The sequence below is a fragment of the Protopterus annectens genome, chromosome 16.part0 (assembly GCF_019279795.1).
Source record: "Protopterus annectens isolate FY-2018-M chromosome 16.part0, PAN1.0, whole genome shotgun sequence".
Lineage (NCBI taxonomy): Eukaryota > Metazoa > Chordata > Ceratodontiformes > Protopteridae > Protopterus > Protopterus annectens.
Genome location: NC_056750.1, coordinates 331,987,434 through 332,010,744, shown reverse-complemented (window position 1 = coordinate 332,010,744; position 23,311 = coordinate 331,987,434). Strand labels below are relative to the sequence as shown.

The window sequence follows — 23,311 nt, the reverse complement described above, 5'->3', positions numbered from 1 at the left end:
GCTACAAAGAAACTGTATTCTAGCAAATGGAAAAGATTTGCTATTTGGGCTCAACTCCGGGGCCTGGATCCCATCTCTATTCCCGTGGCAGAAGTACTAAAATTTTAACTTCTTTTCAATCAAGGCTCTTCAGTCTCTACCATCAAGATTCAATTGGCAGCGATTTCCAATTTTCACGAATCTATAAACCCACCTTTAATGAGCAACAGATTGTGTAAGACCTTCTTGAAAGGTGCTGCGCTGTTAAGACCTCCGATTTCTCATCCTGCTCCTCCATGGGATCTCGATGTGGTGTTACACGCCTTAACTTCCTCCCCCTTTGAACCGGCAGCTACATGTGATCTAAAATTTCTATCGTGGAAGACTGCTTTTCTGGTGGCGATTACTTCTGCCAGAAGAATTTCAGAGCTTCAAGCTTTGTCTGTAAAACCCCCGTACTTGGTTTTTCACAGACAGAGTATCTCTCAGGCCAAATCCTTCCTTTGTCCCTAAAGTTTGTTCCAGTTTCTGCCTACAACAATCGTTAGAACTTCCAGTCTTTTTTCCAAAATATTCTAACAAAGCGGAATTCATATTCCACACACTAGATGTCCACAGGCAGTTGCGTTTTTATTTAGACAGGACCAAACAAACAAGGAAAACAGATCAGTTGTTTGTATCCTTTGCAGACAATAAATTGGGCAAAGCTGTCACAAAGGTCACTATTGCCAAATGGATCAGGGACTGTATTACTCAAGCTTATTCTTATTCTAACAAAGGGCTTACCACCTCTGTCAAAGCTCATTCTACAAGGGCTATGGCTACTTCGATAGCATTTCATTCTAAGCTTGCCATTAGTGACATTTGTGCTGCGGCTACATGGTCTTCCCCGCACACTTTCATTTCCCACTACAAATTGGATGTGGCATCTAGAGGACGAGCTTCATTTGGTTCCACAGTGCTCAGGAGTGTTTTTCAATGAGCCACCCGGGATTTAGGTGCTAGGGACGCTGTCCCATCAGTACAGAATGTAGGCGAGATAGGATCACATAACATCTTTTAGTTATGTACTTACCATAACTTTAGATGTTTGGGATCCATCTCGCCTACATTCCTAATAACCCACCCTCCTTCCCCCTTCCTTGGAGATCAGAGGATATCAGAAAGTCCGAATCCTGTTGTTTCATCTTGAAACATCTAACAATGTTATATAAACAAGTTGTGCATGTGTGCATGAATGCGGACAAACAAGATCTGGGGGATTAGTGGTGGTGCATCCTGGGATAAGAAATAGCTCAGCCAATAAGAGGCCTCGCTCTATAGCATAGCGTGCCGAGTCGGAGCCGAGGGATCGTCTCCGAGCCCATCAGTACAGAATGTAGGCGAGATGGATCCCAAACATCTAAAGTTATGGTAAGTACATAACTAAAAGTTATTCCAGTTTTGGGACTTCACCTTATTCTGCCTCAGTTTCCTCCTTCTGTTGTAGAGTTTGTTTATGGCAGTGGGCCATCAGATTGGCTTTCTTTTTTTGGAGGAGAGCGTCTTGGTTCTTTTGTGTATGGCGAGATCCATGCATTTGTGTAAGTGTTCGTACAGTGCATTGGTGTATGATTTTGAAAGTCATGCTACTATTCTCCACTTGCATGGGTGCCGTGAAGTTAGCCACCTGTGTTTTAGGACCCCAAAGTTAACTTTGGAGAAGTTTTTCATGGTGGTTACCTTTGCAAGGAGGGGGAGGGATGTGGATTTCCAAGGTGATTAGTTTGTGGTCGGCTCTAACCAGGGAGGAGTTGACTATTGGTGTAGATCAACTGTCGCCCATGTTAGTAATGACCAGGTCAAGGGTGTTGCTATGTCTGATGAGGGTAAGAACGAGCTGGTCCAGGGCAGTGGAATTAATGAATTCCAGGAAACGTTGGGTAAGTGTATTGGTACACAAGTAGTTTTCCCAGTTAATAGAGGGGTAGTTGAAGTCGCCCAGTATGAATGTGTTAGGTTGGACTCTAATATTCTCGAGGGTGCTTAGGGATGTGGAGTGTGAGTCTTGTGACATAGTTGGGGACCTATAACAGGCTGCGACCTGAATCGCTGTTTTACCCAATGTTAGTTGCCCTTGAATTATCTCTGATGTGTTATGTTGGGCTACCAGTGTGGAGGTGTGCGCATCCTTTATGAATACGGAAACACCACCGCCTTTGGAGCTTCATTCCAAGTTCTGGGGCTGAGAGTTATAGCCTGGTAGTGCAGGGTTGCTTTCTGCTGCCTTGAACCAGGTCTCTTTTACAGCACAAATGTCGATGTTCTCCATTTTAAGGAGTGCTTCGAGCGAGTGCATTTTGAAATTTAGACGTGTGTGTGTGTGTGTGTGTGTGTGTGTGTGTGTGTGTGTGTGTGTGTGTGTGTGTGTGTGTGTGTGTGTGTGTGTGTATATATATATATATATACATGTATATGTGTATATATATATATATATATATATATATATATATATATATATATATGTGTGTGTGTGTATGTGTATGTATTTGTATTATATATAGTTATTGGTGTCATCAGTGCAGTACAATCAGACCCTGCCCAGAGTAATGTGCATGGTTAAATACAGTTGCATTTAAAGGGACATTGCATAAAATAAAATATATGAATTCCTAGAAAATGTATACAATTTGACTCTTCCATCAACATTAATAAAATTCAATCCATTATAAAATTTTGACTTTAAATATATACTGATATGCAACCAGATATATAAATATAAATAAACACAAGTGCACTTATAAATACATAGAAGATATATATTATTGAAACGTATCTTTCATAAGTATTAAAAAAACAGTATTTTTCAAAAATATTAATTTAATCCAGGTTTATAAATAGCCCCAGATTAATAATCCATATCCTTTCATTCCTATCCCAAAGTTCATGTTTAAATTCCGGAGACGAACCACCACCAGCGGTAGAGTCAATACCTTTAAAAAGAAAATGTGCAGTAGCATGCTGTAGCTTATGTTTAATTAAAGCACTTCTATCACGTTTACATTTTATATCACTTAAATTTGCTGCCAAGGCCTAGATGTCTGCCCAGTATAAAATGCTCCTCATTGGCACACTACCTTTTCAGACAACCCATTCAGAAGTGCACGTAATTAAATGTCTAATGGTATAAATTCTTGATGTAGTAACATAAATAAAAGATTTCGTTTTTGAGTCTACTTTGCAGTATACACAATTTAACACAATATGTGCAACCATAAATATTGTTACCTATATCCAAATTTACCATCTTTCTTTCTTATACCAAAACAAATATTTTCCAGTATTTTTACCATGCCTGAAAGCAAAACATGTTTCTTCCAGACACTGATCAAAAAAGGATCCAATTTTTAAAAAAATGCCAATATTTGTTCAGTACATCCCTAATTTTAAAGGTATTTGTGTCAGATGTGGTAACAAATCTTAACTTATCGTCTTTAACTTTTTTTCCCCATTGTTAGCTTGTGTGGGCAGACCAGGCCATAGTCAACTTTTTTTTAGAAGTACAAGAAGCTAACAGGTGTGCCTGTTTAACCTGCTGTGCATTATAGCACCTATCAGTAAATCTCTGTATCCTCTGTATATCCACAATTGACTAACAGTTAAGATTTTCAGGAGTGTGAGCACAAGCCTTGGCATTAAACAAAAAGTCATCAGTATAATGCTTAAAATCCCTAGCAGGGTCAAAAGGCAATTTACAATAAAAGATCTTATCACCGAGCGGTTTTAAAGGGTCTGTATCACGTCATTGAAACCACATGTTCGAATGACATAATATCGAACCGTGAAGTCTGAAATGCAACAAGTACGAGCACACAGAACAGCAATTTTTTTCCCCGGGGAAAACAAATCGCTGTTCCGGTACAAAAACACACGTACACTCTAAACACATACTAATGTGGGGGGCTTCGCCCCCACATCCCCCCTACTTAAATATACCAAATCCAAGATCGCACCATAGTGGAGGAAATAGCAAAGCCATGAAAACAGCCCACTGATTTTTTTTTTCCCTGGGAAAAAAAATCGATGTTCTGCGGCTTTGTTATTTTCACATTTTGAACTTCTCGGTTGGATATTACAGTGTTTGGACACCTGTGTGTTCAAAGTCGTGATATAGACCCATTTTTAAAACCTCCTTATCATATTCTGCTGAATCCCATAAAATGATGGCTTCACCTTTATCAGCCTTAACAACTGCAATGTGCTCATTAAGTGCCATACCCTTAAGTGCTCCCCTTTGCTGTTTACTTAAGTTATGACCAAAGTTTTTAAGAGTCATAGCCTGATTATTATTTAACTCATGCAACACATGTTGGTCAAATAACTTTAAAGCAGGATGATGAGGAGGCTAAAATAAAACTCTGATTTTTTAAAACAAAAAATTGTCCCAAAAATCTAACATCTCTACTTGTCTTTGACTAAAATAAGATTTTAAATTCAACTTTCTACAAAAATACTTAACATCTTGTACAGTAGAGTGCTGTGAAAAATAAGATGGAACAAAACCCAAGCCTTTAGTCAATACAACAATTTCATCATTATGTAAATTTTGTGAAGATAAATTAATAATTAAGTCATCATTTACATTATTCAAACCATAGTCCTGAACAGTATTTCGACTTGTTCTTTGATATTTTCTGCTGGCTCGCCTAAAGGGCTTCTTGAAATATTTGCTTTCTTATTTTTAGGTGAGTTAACCTCAGTCAGATCACACATATCAGTCTCAGTATCTGTGCTGGAAGAAAACTCAGAAACACTTGAATCTGTAGCAACTAGATCCAAAGTACATTTTAATATTGAACGACCTCTGTTTCATTTAGGTCTAGCAGTTCTTTTCATGTCACCCTCAGCAAAACGTACAGCCCGTTTAGCTGCCTTCCATGAATAAACAGCATTATTTTTATAGTCATTCATATCACGGTTATACCTTTTAAGCTTATGGCTTTTTATCTCAGTCTCATATTCATTGATCTCTTTGGTGTACTTTATATACATGGCTTCATAATTTTTATGTTTAATAAATGTTTGCACCGACTTGGTAGCACAATCCTTAAAAGTTAACAATAGACACTTAACTGCTTATCTTAAAGGTCAAGAAGTACCTCCCAAAAAATCTGTGAAACTGTTCATTGTATAGCACTCCATTTGTCAAGGAAGACTTTATTTTCCACGGTAACAGGAGCTGTGGGAGCTATACCTTCACTCACATAAGCTTTCAGAAGCTTAATATGCCAAATTGTAGTGCTTAGCTTCTTGGTATAAAACGTTAAATCCTTAAACGCTTGTATAATATCCATCTCGAAGGCATTCACAGCATTCTCGATGGTCGAAGCAGCATTTCTGGCTGTTTTAAAACAAGTGACATCCTCTTTATCACACGATTAAATTTTCTAAGAAAACACGCAGTTCTTGTGTCTCCTCCATGCTATTCAAACTGGTTCAGCGCAACCAACCATATCCAACCAAAAATAGTGCATGAACCTGAAGAAATGGTGCATGGTCACTAATTACAATGAAGTACAAAAATATATTTAAGACTATTTGTTAACATTCGGCCTTAAAATAAGCAGCATAACTTTTAATCTAAAAACAAAAAAGCAAACTGGTTTCAACCATTGGCGTCAATGCAGTACAGTTAAACCCTTCCCAGAGTAAAGTGCATTGTTAAATCCAGGTTCATTTAAAAGGACATCAGGTAAAATGCATAAATTCCTAGCAAATATATACAATTTTACTCTTCCATCAACGTTAATAAAATTCAATTCATTACAAAAATTTGACTTTAAATACATACTCATACACAACCACACCTCCAAAAGGGCCCACAACAATACCGGAAAAGTGTAGTGTCCCAAAAATCACAGAGACATAGGTGAAAACAGCCCTTTCAAAAGCCAAAAACACAGCATCAATAGGACCAGATGGTGTCCCAGGCTGCATCTTGCACGAACTACAGAACGAACTAACCCCCCCACCTAAACATGCTGTTAAACCTCAGCCTCTCCACAGGCTATATGCCCATAGAATGGCACACAGCAATGGTTATTCCTCTCCACAAAGGAGGGGCCACAACTGACCCTGGTAAATATTGCCCCATAAGCCTAACTAGCCTAGTCTGCAAGGCTATGGTGTGCATCATCATGGAACGCATTAACAAAGACATTGGGAACATCCAAACACTTGACCCGACCCAGTTTGGCTTTGTTAAGGGCAGATCATGCGTACTAAACCTGGTTGACTTCTTCGAGACAGTCACCAAGGCCATAGATGAGGGAAAGGTGGTTCACACAGCCTACCTTGACCTTGCCAAGGCTTTCGACACCATTCCCCACTCTGGTATTACAGAAAAACTCACCAGCCTGAACATAAACCCCTACGTCACGAGATGGGCTTCCAACTGGCTTACAGACAGTAGAACTCACAGGGTAAGAATAGCGGGCTCTAGGTCCGACTCTAAACCAATCACAAGTGGTGTCCCACAAGGCTCGGTCCTGGGACCCTACTGTTCAGCATATACTTGTCAGAAGTACAGGCAAACACAGGAGGACTATGGCTAACCAGACCTCTCAACCGTCCCGAATAACTTGGTTTTTACCGAGTTTTGGGGTCCCAATAATGGGGTACCACGATTCCCGAGTGGCACCCCATTATTTACGATTTTTCGGATCTATTTTTAAAATTTTCGCGCTTTTGGAGGTGATGTAATCACGTGCACAATGACATCAGCTCCATCAGCATTGCGTGCATCTGTTTGAACAGGACTGCTGTTTCTATAAAAGATTTATCCATGCTCGCATCTAAAATTTACTTCTGCCGGTCAGGCAGAACACAGGATTTACTTTACTTTCTGCCATTCGGGCAGAGGACTGTCAGAGCAGTGCTATTTTTTCACTTTACATGCACTTGTCGGTTTGTAGATTTTGAAGCATTTCACCTAACTGAGCTTCAATAATTTCTTGCTTTTGCATTTGTTAAAGTGAATGAATGTGTGCATCACTGACATCAGCAGACAAGAGAAAGGGTTATGTCGGAAGTAACATAAAACAGTAAGTAACACTTTTTTCTACACTCCTGTTTTGGGAGTTATTTCATAGCAGGCATAGTCGTACAGTAGTACATTCCACGAACTACTTTCAAAAATGCGATTACTGTCAAAACAACTGGAAGCAGTTAGTTTATATATAAACATAACAATGTACAAAATAATATTGTGGTTTGTATCAAAACTGATGCCAGAGGAATAAATGCGGTACACAATAACATTTGCCTGAAATGTCTTACTAACATTAAGTAAACTATATTATTTAATGTTTAAACATACGACGTGGCATGCATGAGATTTAACTCGCATCATTTCCACATTTCTTAGCAGATTCAAGGGAAGATGTCTATTCTCAAATAAGTTTCACTAGAAAACAAGAAAAATTTTTTTTTTAATTCATAACTTCTTGTGAAAAAGTCAGGAAAATTTAATGCTGAATAACAAAAAAAAAAAAAAAAAAAACAACATGCAGCTGTATCAGAAAGCATTCTATGCCTGTAATTTCAGCTTTGAAACCTGTGATACAGTAGCTTTCAAAAGCCTGATTGCCATAGCCTCAAGCTGATATTTTCACCTTTCCACATGCATATCAAGATTACTTGTAAATGAAATTAATGTTCTTGTGGCTGTATGGGGAAACTTATTCCACAGTCTTGGAAGGTGATGTATATTGTGTCTATTCCTTTCTCTGCTACTGCACTTATGGGTTAAGACTGAAATCATCCAATGGGCTCAGTGTTCTACCCCAGTTAATTAATATTATAAATAAATAAATGCTTAATATAAAGTCCCTTTATCGGGTGTTGGTTTCTCAGCAGTGCATTCCAGCCATAGACTTTCTGACAGAACCAGATCAGACATTTCCTTAGAGAACAAGAAGAGGTCACCTATTAATAAGTGAAAGAAGCAGAAGAAAGTGATAACCTCTGAAGGTCCTTTGAATAAATTAATTTCTCTGTCCATTTGATATTTCTAGGAATCGTGGTCCTTTTCAAGTTCTTTCATCTGACTTCTTCAAAGTGTACAAAATATAGCATTGTATTCAATAGTGAATCAGACCAATAAGTTATAAAGTGATGCAATGACTTTCTTGTAATGACTAAGCATATGCCTTTTAGATGGGTACAGAATATGTTTTTCTGATGTTGATGAACTCACACTGGTCAGTGTTTAAATATGTAGCAATTCACCTAATTTGAATGATAGATTAGTTCCTACATTCTTTCAAGTTACTGAAGAACAGGAAATTAGCTCTCTAAGTTACGTTTTACAGACAGCAGCAGTGAGCATATTATTAATGGTTATTTGGTCTGGAAGTTAAAATAATACCTTTGTCAGACTGCATAAGTACTATATTGTCTGATGTGCCAGTTCTACAGTTTTATAGACCATCACAAAACTATATTATAATAGATAAAATTGGGAAAGGCGTTCAGAAACCATGTAAATGAATCACTTGTATGCCCCTAAGGGGTTATTTGTATATATCCTATGGGCCTCCACAACTGCAATTTTAACGTATTATACAGTGAAGACTCTTGCATTGGCTAGGCTTTTATTTTATTTTATTGTTTTTTTTTATTTTACATTTGTTTACCGGGAACATCCAACTGGGATAAGATCCATTTTCAGTGGAGGCCCGGGGTGAAAAGCTCCACATATAGAGATTGTACAAAACTTATACAAGAAATTATACAAAACTTATACAATAAATTATACAAAAAATATACAAGACATACAGTACACCAGAAATTACAGTCTATGCTATTATAGCTGACATTTGTATTATACAGTCATCTGATAGAATTCCTTATTGCAGTGTAGACATTGCAGTTTTTCTTGTAGTTTTTACTGAATGGTTTGTCTGTGTGACTTTCACCTTATTCCTTGTATGTTATTTGGGATATCGTGCAGGTTCTTTAATGCTCATTAACACCAGGCTAGATTTTAAGCTCCATGTTCCTAAAATAATCCACTTATCCTGTACTACTGAGGTAAAAAAAAAAAATAGGCAGAAACACGCATATCTGCAGCTAGTGAGATTTTATTTTATTTACCTGAATGTACCCATAAAGATTTGAAAAGCAAAATGTTATGGGCATTCAGAATCCATGAAGCTAAAAAAAGTATGTTCTTAAGGGGTTATTTGCATTTACAGCATGCTAGGTATTCAGTGCTTACCTGTAAACAGTTTTATTCTCACCGATAAATGTGACACATCTGTACAGCATAATAAGTTGTTTGTTAACAGTTTTGTATCATTGACCTAATCTATGGGGTATTGTTTTGCTATAAATTGTTCTAATTCATCATTTTTTAATGTAATATAGGCAGTTTATTCTTCAAGGGCAACAGGCAATTTATTCATAGATGAAGCAATGAAATTTAAAGTTGTTTGCTAGCAGCAACTTCTTCATTAGTTACAGATATCTTTAATGTGCAATTATTTAGATGACTTTTACTTCTGCAGAGATTGTGTGCATATTTACTGATACTGATAGATTGTAGAAGTACTTTGAGTAGACTTTTATGATGGAAATGTTCTGAATTGGGCAGGTTTGTCATTTTTGGTTCATGCATTTTGTTTCATTGCTTACTGGAAACATGTTCAAAACAAATTTAAAACAAACTCTAACAAGTGTACTGTATTATACAATGAATATAATTTAATGCAGTCAGGAAGGTGTATCAAAGAACACACGTATGTTTCGTATGCAAGGGGCCTATGATTTGAAGGCATACCAAAAGTAATCTTTATCCGCCAGATGCATTTGCTTTGGATGTGGGTTTCAGTGCAGTTTCAGTGAATGGGAGTTTTAAGGGCAAACAAGTTTTAATGCTAAGTCTGTTCATTGTGAGACTGTATTGCTTTATTTAGCAGATGTCTGTTAGTGCTTGTGCTATAAAATGTAAAATAAAATCCAAATCATTGTAGAAGTAAAGCAATATGCACATTAGTGTTTATGGTAAATGGGGTTAAATAGCCAAGTAATGGGGACATTGGAATGGCTGTAGGGGGACTCCCGGGCGATATTTTGGTTATCTGTTCTTCAGTTTGCTTTTCAAAGTTGGTATCCCACAATTCCACAGGAGTGGGCGGGGTTACATAATTATGCATGTAAATTTTATGTTAATCAGCATACAGATTTGTACCTATTTTTTATGGGTCTTTGTCCAGATTTTTGATGTTTCCAGGTTGAGAGGTATGGCTAACCAAGTCCGCCGATGACTGCAAACTGTGACTATCTGGCTGACACGGACATCCTCCAAAAGGGCCTTACTGAGACGGACACCTGGTGTCAGTCATGGCCTCAAGCTAAATGCCAAAAAATGCATAGTCATCCCGTTTGGGAAAAACAAAACACCCATGAATTACCACATAGGTGGCAGCCCCCTTAATACAGAAGAGGTAATAAGAGATCTGGGGACCCAGGTAGATAGTAATCTCTCCTTTGACAATCATATTGCCAAAGTAGTTAGAAAATCCTTCTATGTGGCCCATCTAATTACTAAAGGGTTCGCATCTAGAAATAGAGGATGTTAAGTTGTCTATCTTGCCTTTGTTCTTGCTGGTTTGGATCAGAGCCGATCCTCGGCTCCAACTCTGCAATTTGCTGTAGCTCGAGAGCTGTTTACTGGCTCAAGGCTACCCCTTATCCCATGATGCCTAGCGCTAGCTACCCAGATCTTGTTTGCCGCTTCAGCTGCATGGTGTCGTTTTTCTGGCTCAGGCCTGTATTAAGTTTATTATAGAACTTTTTTCCACAAAAAATAGTATTTTTCCTAGGGGTTATTGTTAACCTTTAGTTTTATACTTGTGGTATTAGCTAAGTGTGTAGTGTTAGTTCCTCCCCCCCCCTTTTAGAACTCGTTTAATTTAGAAAGTTCTCCCCCCTCCCCCTCCTTATCCTCTTCAGTCAGGTTAGCCATTTCAGTTAGAGGCTTTCCTTCTATCTTTTTTGTAGGCCAGCCATTTGAGTTGGAGGCTTCCTATTTATAAAAAAAAAAAAAATCTTTAGTTAGTCTGTCGTATACTGAGTTTTTTCCTGTAGACTGTATATTATTGTTAGCTGCTGTTGTGTGTTTTTTGGTTTCAGGATTTCTAAAGAATCCAAGGTGTCTGGGTTCAAGAAGTGTGACTCATGCTGTCAGAAAATGTCTCTGACAGATGGGCACACTTCTTGCGTCTATTGTTTAGGCGCAGTGCACCTGCAGGACTCTTGTTCTATCTGCCATGCATTTAGTCCTAGAGTTCTGCAGGAGTACAAGAATAAGCTTATTCTTAGGGGTCTTTTAAAGCCCCAGGATTCACCGGCCAAGACTCAGCCTGTGAAATCCCCTAAAGCTACCAAATCATTGACTCCAAGTTCGGAGCCGTCTTTGGTTCCAACTCTTCCTGCTACTTCGGTTCCGGCCAGAACCGATGAGACCATCTCCCCGTCGGATCAATCAGAAACTTTGGAGCCGTCGTGGAGCCACAAGAGGCTGAGGTCCCCCTCTCTGGAATCGATTCATTCGACTCCTCGGTCTCCCCTGCTTCAGAGCGAGCGCAGTCACAGATCTTCTCACTCCTCTCGATCCTCTAGACTCTCGGATCATGACGTGGAGAGAGTGGTCAGTAGGTTGCTTAAGTCGCAGGCACTTGCCAAGATGTTGCCCAGCCCTCCTCAACAGGTGTCTGCTCCGTCCACTTCTTTTAATGTTCCTCCTCCGACTCCATTGAGCTCGGAGCCGGAGTTCGTTTGGGTTCGAGTAGTGGAACCATTGGCTCCGATAACTCTCTCTCCTTTGGTTCCATTGGCTCCGATTCCCTCAATGGTGCTGTCCATCTAGGGATCTGGGTGCCGGGGCTCCCTCGTCGGCTCCTAGGGGGCGAGTGGCATCTGACCCTTGTCCGACCCCGTTCTCCCTCTCGGAGCTTCGGCGCAGGTGAGCTCGGCTCCTACATTGGCCTCGGAGCCATCTCCCTCAGTGCGGAGAAGGATTCTGATTTCTTCAGAACTGGAGCCTTCTCTGCATCGTGGCAGGGGCACCTTCAATGTCATGAGGAGTGTGCTGGCCACTGAGTCAGCTTCACTATCGGCCCCATTGGCTCCGTCCCCTGTAGTGCCTGTGCCAACCTCTACTCCCCCTCCAGACCCCAAGCGTGGGGAACCCGGCACTCCAGGGCACCCCATTGGGTGTTTCCTCTTCTTCCGAGACCTCCCCTGATCATTCAGAGTAGCTCCCTCATAAGAAGACGTGCAAGAGGAAGCACATTGACTCCCCTGAGTCTGTCACTTCTGATACAGACTTAGATGACTCAGAAGGGTCCCCGAGATCCCCCTCTAAAGATGTTTCCTTTTCGGGCATCCTCAAAATACTTAAGCAGGGGGGGAACTGGAATCCCCTAGCCCCTACCAAGGATGAGTCTGTATTCCTGGATGCGTTTGGTTCCCGACCTTCCACCTCCTGGGTTTCTCTGCCTTTTGATCCACTTATGTCAGTGGTGGCACAAAAGGGTTGGTCAGCCCCGGATACAGTGGGACCAACCCCAGGGAGACCTGGGAAGTTTATCACTGCACCCCATGATAAGCAGTTCCTTACCAAAGGTGTCCCTGTGTATGCCATGGTGGTAGCAGCAGCCACAAAAAAGGAGTTAGCGGAAACTTCTTCGTCTGTCCATCCTCCTAACAAGGTTTCTAGGATTATGGACAGATATGGGAAGCGAATGTTTTCTTCAGCGACCTTTTCTATGAGGTCACTGAACTACTTATGCCATTTCACCCGGCTTCAGAGGGATCTCCTTAAAGAGCTCGAAGATACCCTTCAAGATCCATCAGTTGAGGGGGCTCAAGCTAAAGTGGCTTCCCAGCTGGCGACTCTTAATTCAATGGTCAACTCCCCAATGAGGCTCATTTCCTATGCAGCCGATGGTGCGAGTAGAGCCGCAGGTACGGGTGTAGCCCTTAGGAGACACGCCTAGATGCGGCTGTGTAATTTTGCGGAACTCTTTAGAACGTCATTCACCAACACTAACTTTGATGATTCCTTTCTTTTTGGACCACAGGTGAAAGACACTTTGACTAGGTGTGAGCAAGAAGGCAAGACTCTCTCTGCTGTGGGAGTCCATTTTTCCACTCCTTCCAGACCATACCCCAAGAGTCAGAAGAGTGGTAAAATGTGGTTCTGAAAATCCCAGGGAGCCTCGCCTGACACACGTAGCGATTTTTTCCTCCTGGGGCAGAGGGAGAAGCAATAACAACAGACGGCGCCGTCGTGGCAGAGGGGGGTCCGCAGAACCAGGGCAATAGAGAATCTTTCTCTGAGAAGCCCTTTCAACATCCCTGAAGGGTTGCTAGGCTGCCCCCCCCCCCCTCTGGAGGCAGTCGGGGGAAGACTTTCTCTGTACCCAAAAGCCTGGCAAAAATTAACACAAGACAAATGGGTATGGTCAATTATATCCGGAGATTACAAAATCCCCTTCTCTCAACCCCCCCCCCACCTTCAAGCAAATCCCTTCCAGATGTTCCACCCAATCTGAGGGACCAAGCAGTTGTAGAAGTTTCAAAACTGCTAGAAAAAAAGAGTCATCCAGGAAGTCCCGGCAGACCAACACGGATCCGGAACTTACTCAAGGTTCTTTTTGGTACCAAAAAAGACAGGGAACTGGAGACCGATTCTGGATCTCAGCAGACTAAACAAGTCTGTTCAAAGAACAAAGTTTTGGATGGTCATGCTACAAGTCCATTCTACCCTTTCTGGGTCAGGACAATTGGATGTGCTCTATAGATCTTCAGGATGCGTACTATCACATCAAAATGGACAGGCTCTCCAGGAGATTCCTTCGCTTCCGGCTAGGAGCCAGTCATTACCAGTTCAGAGCTCTGCCCTTTGGTCTCACCACAGCCCCCAGGGTGTTCACCAGATGTATGGCAGTGGTCATGGCTCACCTGAGACATTGAGGATTCCAGGTGTTTCCATATCTAGACGACTGGCTCTTCACTGCTACTACCAGGCATCAACTTCTGCAAGCCAGGGACTACACAGTATCAATCTACTCCCAGTTAGGCATCACAATAAACTTCGAAAAATCTGCCTTGTTGCCCTGTCAATCTATCACCTATATAGGAGCAGACTTAGACACAAGGAACATGTCCGCAAGGCTACCGCCAGACAGGTTTTCTACAGTTCGCCAGCAAGTACAAATTGTAATGCAGAGCAAAAGGATCCAAGTCAGGTTCGTCCTTCAAACTCTGGGTTCCATGGCAGCAGCAATTCTTCTAATCCCTCTGGCCCGCTTTCACATGAGAATCCTTCAGTGGCTTCTATTCACACAGTGGTCTTTCCAACAGCTGTCCATGTCTCACATGATCATGATTACAGAAGCATACAAAAGGCACCTTTCCTGGTGGATGGTCTCCTCACGTGTGGCTCAGGGCAGACCCTTCATTCAGCCCCCTTCGGTTGCCACAGTGACCACAGACGCCTCCCTGATAGGGTGGGGGAGGCATTATCAGAGCAGGACAGTCCAAGGCACTTGTCAGCCTCACGAGTACCATCTGCATATAAACGTCCTAGAAATGAGAGCCGTGCTCCTAGCGTTGCAAGCTCTTCAGGACTCTCTTCCTTCTGGGACCATTACAATTCAAACAGACAACATGTCAGTGGTGTGGTACATCAACAAGCAGGGCGGAACCAGGTCTTATCCCCTATGTCGAGAAGCACTCGGACTCTGGCAGTGGGCGATTTCCTCCCAACAATTCCTGATTGTGACGCACATCTCTGGGAGGTCCAACATCATAGCGGACAGGCTCAGCAGAGCTATTCTCATGCCTCACAAGTGGTCTCTGAATCAGGTAGTTGCGGATCTGATCTTCCACAAATGGGGACAGCCTTGCTGCGATCTGTTTGCCACCCCCTTCAACAGCAAATGCAGCAACTACTTCTCCCTTCTTCCGCTTCCAGGTCACTCTCCCAGAGATGCTCTAGTCCACGATTGGCCTCAGGGACTTCTTTATGCCTTTCCTCCGTTTCCCCTGATACCGAAGCTCATCCAGAAAGCTATATTGTTGGGTTGCAAAATGATCCTCATTGCCCCCTACTGGCCTCGACAGATATGGTTTCCGTTCCTGCATCATTACCTTTTCGAGCAGCCCTGGACTCTGAATCCAATTCCAGACCTACTGATTCATCAATCAGACGGGTTGCATCAATCCCTCCAAACACTCCAGCTCACAGCTTGGTTGCTCCACTTCCAACCCTAGCCAGGCTTCCCAGCATTTCCCCGGCCGTGCGTGAGATTATTGTGTCCTCTCACAAGTCCATGACTAGAAAAACTTATGCTAGTAAATGGAAACGTTTTTCTTGTTGGGCAGAGGCTAGGAACATAGATCCCTTTTCAGCCCCAGTCCACGAAATTTTGGAGTTCCTGGCACAACTCTTTCATTCTGGGTCCGCTTCTGCTACAATCAGGGTTCAGTTGGTGGCCATTTCTAACTTTCATGTTGGGTTGTCTACATTATGTCTCATAAGCTCTGTTAAGCCTTTCTAAGAGGGACTACTCTCCTTAGACCTCCAGTGAGAGATCCCCCTCTTCCTTGGGACCTTAATTTAGTACTAACCTCCTTAATTATGCCCCCCCTTTTAACCTGCAGCATCCTGCTCAATTAAATTTCTATCTTGGAAAACACTCTTTCTGGTAGCTGTTACATCAGCCAGATGCGTCTCTGAACTTCAGGCACTATGTGTTCGTCCTCCATACGTGGTTTTTCGTAAGGACATGGTTGCTCTGAGGACTAATCCATCTTTCCTCCCGAAAGTCTGCTCAGAAAATAATTTAAACCAATCTATAGACCTTCCTGTGTTTTTCCCTAACCATACAAACAAGGCAGAATACAAATTACACCAATTGGACGTTCACAGACAATTGCGTTTTTACCTACACAGGACCAAGGATACAAGGAAGTCGGACCAACTATTCCTTTCTTGTGCTCTAGGCAAACAAAGTCTCCCAGTTTCCAGAGTGACCTTATCCAGGTGGTTGTCTCACATTATTACCTTCATTTACCAATTGAGAAACAAAGAGTTGCCTATCAAACCGAAAGGTCATTCTACTAGGGCTTTGGCCACCTCTGTAGCCTTCCAGTCTAGGTTGCCCATGGATTCTATTTATGCAGCTGCCACATGGGCAAATCCTCATACTTTTATTTCTCATTACAAACTAGATATGGTCTACAGGAGCAGAGTTGACTTTGGTTCCACTGTTCTGAAGAGTCTGTTCCAATGAGCTGCCCAGGATTGTAGGTGCTAGGGACGCTGTCCCAACCAGCAAAAACGAAGGTGAGATAGACAACTTGACATAAAGAAGTTCTGTACCTACCATAACGTTCCATCTTAGTTGTCTTCATCTTGCCTTCCTTCTTGCGTCCCACCCTCCGTCCCCCTGTCCTATTGGATCGAGAGGAGTTTTGGTTTCACTGGCTGAGTGTTCTCTGGTTTGTTTCCTCTACTGACTTGGAGAGTGTGATAGGTATGCTCAGTCTGTTTCTTGGGCAGGTTGGTTCTCTGGCTAAGTCTGGGGTTGGCTATTACAAACGAGATCTGGGTAGCTAGCGCTAGGCATCATGGGATAAGGGGTAGCCTCGAGCCAGTAAACAGCTCTCAAGCTATAGAAGATTGCTGAGTCGGAGCCAAGGATCGGCTCCGATCCCAACCAGCAAGAAGGAAGGCGAGATGAAGACAACTAACATGGAACGTTATGGTAGATACATAACTTCTTTTTATAGTGCCCCTCTACTCATCACTCATTAGACCCATACAATGCCCCATTTGGGATGTACCTCACAAGACACTTCCAACAGCTGGAAAGACCACAAAGTGCCTCACCAAGAGGATTACTGGCCTCAAACATATTTCCTATGCAGCCCGACTGAAAAAACTCAGGCTGTACTCAGTGGCATATTGTTTACTCAGAGGTGATCTCTGCCGGACTTACAAAGCCATGTCCAACTCAGAATTGATGGACATGCTCCACCTAAAGAAATCCAAGTCACTGTGAGTCACGCGCTCTAGTGAGCTAAACCTCGCCACAGCAAAAAATAGAACATGCTGGAGGGATAGATTCCTGTCACAGAGACACCCCATGCTTTGGAACAAAATTCTAAACTACATTAGGCAGAGCCCCCTCACTAACACTCTTCAAGAGAAACCTTGATGAGTGGATGGGTAACAGAAAATACACCCCTGGGATCACTTCATTGGCTCCGCTTGACAGAGGATCAGTTAATTAATCAATCGGCAAAAGCTGACACACTCTGGCTAGGCTTATAAATGCCCTTGGGTAGATAGCCTAGTGCCTACCTATGAACCTATAAACATAAGTACACACCTAAATAGATATTAAAGATATATTATTAAGACGTATCTTTGATAAATATTAACAAAACAATATTTTTCAAAAATGTCCATTTAATGCAGACAAGAGACAAACCACCACCAACGACAGAGTCAATATGTATAAAAAGAAAATGTGCAGTACTTTAAGGGAGATTTGTGTTTGTTAGCCCTTACTTGATCTAGCTTGTTTGAATCTTCGTGTCTAAATCACTATGCCTTCTGGTCCAATACAGCCTGTAATTTGCTTCTACAAATGGATAACTAGAATAAGGATAAAGCTGTAATTATTTCCCAAGCTTTTGGAGACAAGTTGCCGGTATCGACATGTACAGACTTGAGAGTTTTTTTCTAAGTTCAAATGTTACCAGACTTTAATTTGGAATATACCAGATATAAGCTTATATTACTGGCATTTAGATTTCTGAAATGACTAAAGATCCTTTGCTTGATCACATACATCTTATAGACTGATTTCATCTTGATTAGTATATTTTACATGAATGGATCAGCTGGCTGAGAGAGGCTTACAGTCAACAGGCAATGGGGGAAGCTCAGATGTAGTGAGAAAGATTGGAATGTTTTGATTAACGTTTAAATGTTGGAAAATGTCTGTAAATACTGTAAGTTTTTATATACTTGAAAACCTCTGTCATAGATATTTTTTTAATTCCTCCAAGTTTCAGCTGCGTAATTATATGAGAAAATCCAAGGTGTAGTGTAGTGGCAGTATAGTCATGAGAAGTGTAATTCCTGAAATACGACATAATGCCTTTTTTACTCTAAAATTGCAGTCTAAAATTGCCTTGTTGAGATTGTTGAATGTGAAGGCATCAGATGACAGCTGTGTTTTGCTCTCTGCATTTGTATTTGATTGGTAGGCCAGTGAAGGTGTCCTAGAAGATCATGTTACACACACACACACACACACACACACACACACACACACACACACACACACACACACTATACAGATGGTTTTAGGGTTCAGATTCACTTTCTAGTTCGCCTCATTTCTTTGTCAGCTGAAACCTTGACTGAAAATTTGCTTCACCATAGCCAGTGATATGTTGAAAATGTCTGTTTTATCCTAATCACGTTTGTTTTAATTAGACCTTATTTTGTATGACATGTTTCATCCAGTTAAGTGTTGGAAGAGTGATTTTGAAGTTTTGAAAGCATCATACCATACAAGGGCTTGTTTCACTGTGAGCAAAGATGGTATTTGAGATGCTCTCTCTTCTCTGGTTATGCTTTACCTTTAAGTAAATGCTTTGTATATCTCGGGGATTGATTTTATGTGCACACATTTTTCTGTATTGTTTCAGTCTGGTATGTTTTGCAGATAAGTGTAGTGTAGTGTACTACACTACATCACCTTTTATAGTTGTGGTTTTGTTATTTGGTAATCAACCTCTGAGTGGCATTTGTTGAAAAGATATCCCTTGCCTATCCTCACAGTTTGTAAATACTGTTTTGCCATAGGGCAGTGTAAAAATGTTAGGATGGACTGTTTTCAGGAAGTTGCAAGATATTTGTCAACACAGGCTTACCGTATTATGTGGTAGCCATGTGATCAGTCCTATATAAGTTGTATATCCCAGTAGCCAGCACTTATTTTCTATGCTCTCTTACATAGATTTTCTTCCTATTGCTGACATTTTCAGTTTTTTTATTTTTCCAGGGAAGGCTCGAGAAAAGGTAAAACTGAAACAGGCACTGATAAGTAGCAGCTTACAGCGTTTGTTACAGCCAAAGTTGTTAAGGTAAGTCACTGATAACCCATCTATAGAATTATACTGTCTTTAGTACTAGAATCTCCCTATTACAGGACCATAAATTTGATTTTATCAATTCACAGGTTTTTATTAGGCTCTTGACCCTAGTGGAACTTTATACGCCAAGCCAATCTTTCACTTGAAGTTTTTTGTCCTTATAATTTAAATATGAACTATCCCAGAGTAAGGAACATTTACTTGTTATCCTTTTCCTTAAGGGAGAAGGGTGCTACTCCAGGGATGAATTTGTGGTTTCCCATCCATTCGTCCAGATTACTTTTGCATAGAGAAAGAGAAGTGCTTTGTTTTATGTGTATAGGATGACAATCACAAAGCCAATCAAAGCTGTGTGGTCACAGTTTTCTCCTGATGAGTTTACTGATAGAGTTGCTATTAGTTTGATGCATCTGAGAGGAAAGTCAGTACACATTATTTCATTGTGGGTGCTGTCTTGATGTGGGTCAATTTAAAGTTAATTGATCTTCATTGCTTCCAATTCTCATAAAGACAATCATGGTACTTGTCAAAGTTGGAAATACTCAGTTTGATTATTTGATTGTCTCACTTGACTGATTACTTCACAGCAAATATTTTTCCTGTCCTTTAACATAGATTACTACCTGTTCTTCTCCAGCAGTTACATTCTGCAAATAGCCTTCTTCTAGACTGTCTAACTTACTGAGTTCATTTCTGTTATTCTAACATTGTTAGTGCATGATGAAGTTACCAGCCCTAGTTTTAGGCTCTACCTTAGAAATTTTTGAAGGGTCCTTTTATTTCAGACCTCCCAGAGAAAACCTTTCTGTTGTTTGGGACGTTAAGCTTATGACAAAGAAGTAGTTTTCCACTTGTTGCCCTCTACTGCAAATGGCATAATGTGTCTGCCTTTTATGTCATTGTTTATTACAGTAGATTTGTTTTCAGGAACAATTTCAAAAGTTGAGGCTGTGGCATCATGTAATCCTTTAAATGGAAGGCAACTGCAGAAATGATTCTGAATAAAGCCATACAGTCACCTGTGTTTTTAATGAAATATTTTGCCCAGCCTGTTTAGACGGGCAGCTGGGATACAACGCTGAGTATAAAATCTGCATCTTTAAAATCTAGGCAGTTGCCTGAGTAATGTATGGTAGTATCTTTGTAAGACACTGGCACTATAGCTAAGGGAAGGTGTATGTCATGGGGTTTGTCACATGAAACTTTGGAGGCTGGTAACCACATCCACAGTGTGTGTTTTTGTGAGCTAGTCAGAAGTTACTAGTCCGCTTGTTTTTGAGTTGTTGCTACAATCTACATAAAAATGTAATTCTTGTTTTGAGTGTCATTGGTATTTTTAGAAAATAGTCACTATTTAATTCTTTACTAGTATCTATCCATCAGTCCTTCCAATCATTCTTCTTCAATCCCCTTTTCCTAATAACCCTGGAGAAACCCTCCACATCCTTTGTTTCTTTATAGAAAGACTACTTAACTGTAATTACCAGAGTTCTCTTGCTGTCAGCCAGTTTAGCAGAAAAGAAGGAGCTCCGAGTCTGGGTCATTTTCTTCCTCACTGTGAGTGGAATAGCTAAGAAGCCCGAAAAGGTACTGTGTGTTTAAATTCTGCAAATTGCTGGCAAAGAACACTTAAAACTCTACAGCACTTTTCATTTGAGGATGAGGAGAACTTCAAAATAGAATCCATAAGAGAAAAGTTTGGGAATTATTCTGAAACTATAAAAAAAGGGAATTTTTTCCATAATTTATTCTTCACAGGAAATCAATTTTCAATAGAAATTTTGGAATCTTATGTTACAGTACTAAAGAACTGATCCAAAGAATTTTGGCTTTGGTGGGTTGTATGACTTGTTAAGAGATGGAGAGTAGTATGTTGTCCTAGAAATGGTCCAACAAGGTATAGACTTTTAATAGAAGTAAACGTGACTTTAGTAACATTATGTAAACCTGTGAATATCTACATATCTAGGGAAATGGCACACTTAAACTAATTAACTGGGGATGTGAAATTTGCATGGTGTTAGAAGTGAGATGCAGTCTAACAGTAATGGTGCTGAGGAAGAGAGCCATGAGGTAAATACCAGGATTGGTTATAAAAACTGAAGAATAGATGTTCATTATTTAATTGGTTTTATAGGTGCCTTGGTAGAAAAAAACATTTGCAGATATATATGCAAGTAGAGAATGCTCTATAATTTGCCTTTATTTATTCAAAAGAATAAAATAAGGTGTTTTTGAGGCAAGAAACATGATGTCTAAGTTAATGGAAAATTAGAAGTAATAAACAAAATAATGAGTTTGTTACCTGCAGGTATGGTTTATAGTAGCTTTGGAGCTAACAGAAAAGGAACGGTCTACATACTGCTGATGTGTTCAAGGCACCAGCTAGTCCCACTGGGTCAAAGGAGGCTGACATTCAATAAAGGTATTTTTTCAAAATAATATTTGGTGAGGAAGTTAATTCTCCTAATATTCTGGATTGCGTGGCTTCTGAGAAGTGGTAAACAAATTAATAGTGTATAAACACAGAATAAGTAGCTACAGGGACATTTACACAACATCAGAGACATCTAAAATACTGCAGAGAACCTTTGTTGACCGTGCTGATTTGTTTACAAGCCTAAGAAGTTTCTTCAGAACAGAAGAATAGTATGGTAACTGTTGGAAATGCAGCAAAATGCAAATGCACAAATAGCCACAAAATGCAAATAAAGTGATTGATTAAAGAGAACATTACTGATTGCTAACAGCTGAGGAGGTATTCATTTCTCAACAATGCCAAATGCTAAGTTCTCTTCACAATTATATGGTAACCAGGGATTCCAGCAGATCAAGCTGGATGAGGAAACTAAGTTTCATATTCCACAAGGAAAGTGCAAATTCTTAAGACTTATATTTGGTATTTTATCAGCACCTGATATTTTTAAAGAGCTGCTACACACATTTAATTGAAGTCTTGCAATGTAATTGATCACCTATTAGTGTGGTGTCAGACACAGTAAAAACCTGATATGAGGGTGTTTCAACTACTGAACATCAAAACACCAGTAAGAGGGTCCAAACATTGATCTAAATAAAGATTTAATGAAGACAAAATAAAACAATAATTGAACGCTTTTCATATTGCTCTGGAGACTTCTTCAGAATACAAGCCATTTTGAAATGCAGCCTTATATAATACAAGCTGTCCTAAACTATTGGTTAATTACTACCTAATTAAACTTGTGCATGTTGCATTTCCATTACTTTCTTAAAGTGACTATACTTGCTCAGTTGACATGGTCATTAACTAAACACTACAATTCATAACACAGTGATCTGAAGTAGGTACTTCATTTGTCAGCAACCTTTGGGTATCGGATCTGAGCCGGCAACTTGTTTTACAGCTATAAGATCTGAGCTCCTAGCTCCTCCCCTTACCCATAATCCCCTGCCAACCCTGACTGACCTCAGATCTAGTTTGCCACGCTTAGTGAAAGCAGCTAGATTCAGAGCTCCTAGTCTGTTCAGAGAAGTCTTTCAGCTTATTGTAGTTATTGTTGTATTTTTTGTTAAAAGGTTGAGTGTGTTTAGGTTTCCCCTTATTTTAGTCCTAAAATATTATATTTTTTTAGTGTAATTTCCTCCCCTCCCCTCGCTGGTGCGTAGTTTTTGTGTTGGGTCGGTGTGTGTTTGGAGCCTTGTGTGAGTGAGTTTGCTTTTTTTATTAGTGTAATGTCAGAGGCCCCAAAGCCAATCTTTTCTAAATGCACCGAGTGTGGCCATAAGCTTTCACCGGCGGATGGCCACACTCAGTGTGTTCGGTGCCTTGGGGTTGAACACCTCTCCTCAGGGTGTACTATCTGCGCGGCGTTCAACCCCAGGGCACTGAAAGAATGGAGGTCGAAGCTGATCCTGGCGCGACTTTTGCCCTCGGATTCGGCTTCGGCCTCCAGAGCTCCCATGGCCTCACCCCTGTCATCGGTGGTGGCCACTCCTGCCTCTCTCCCCCTGGCCAGGACTCAAACTCCCGCTGCGGTGCCGGAGGAGAGGGAGGCCAGAAGGGAGAAAAGGAGGGAGAAGGACCACAAGCGGCGGGCCGAGGCCTCCGCTTCGGACCCCCCCA

The 23,311-nt window shown here is 40.8% G+C and overlaps 1 protein-coding gene across 1 annotated transcript in view; it reads left to right on the top strand.

Annotated features, from left to right (window-relative positions):
* SNAPC4 (small nuclear RNA activating complex polypeptide 4) overlaps window positions 1-23,311 on the top strand; it is a 745,673-nt gene that overhangs the window by 263,990 nt on the left and 458,372 nt on the right. Inside the window, exon 7 of the mRNA XM_044058642.1 lies at window positions 19,116-19,197. Coding sequence (XP_043914577.1) covers window positions 19,116-19,197 — 82 coding nt within the window. The remainder of the gene's footprint in view (window positions 1-19,115; window positions 19,198-23,311) is intronic.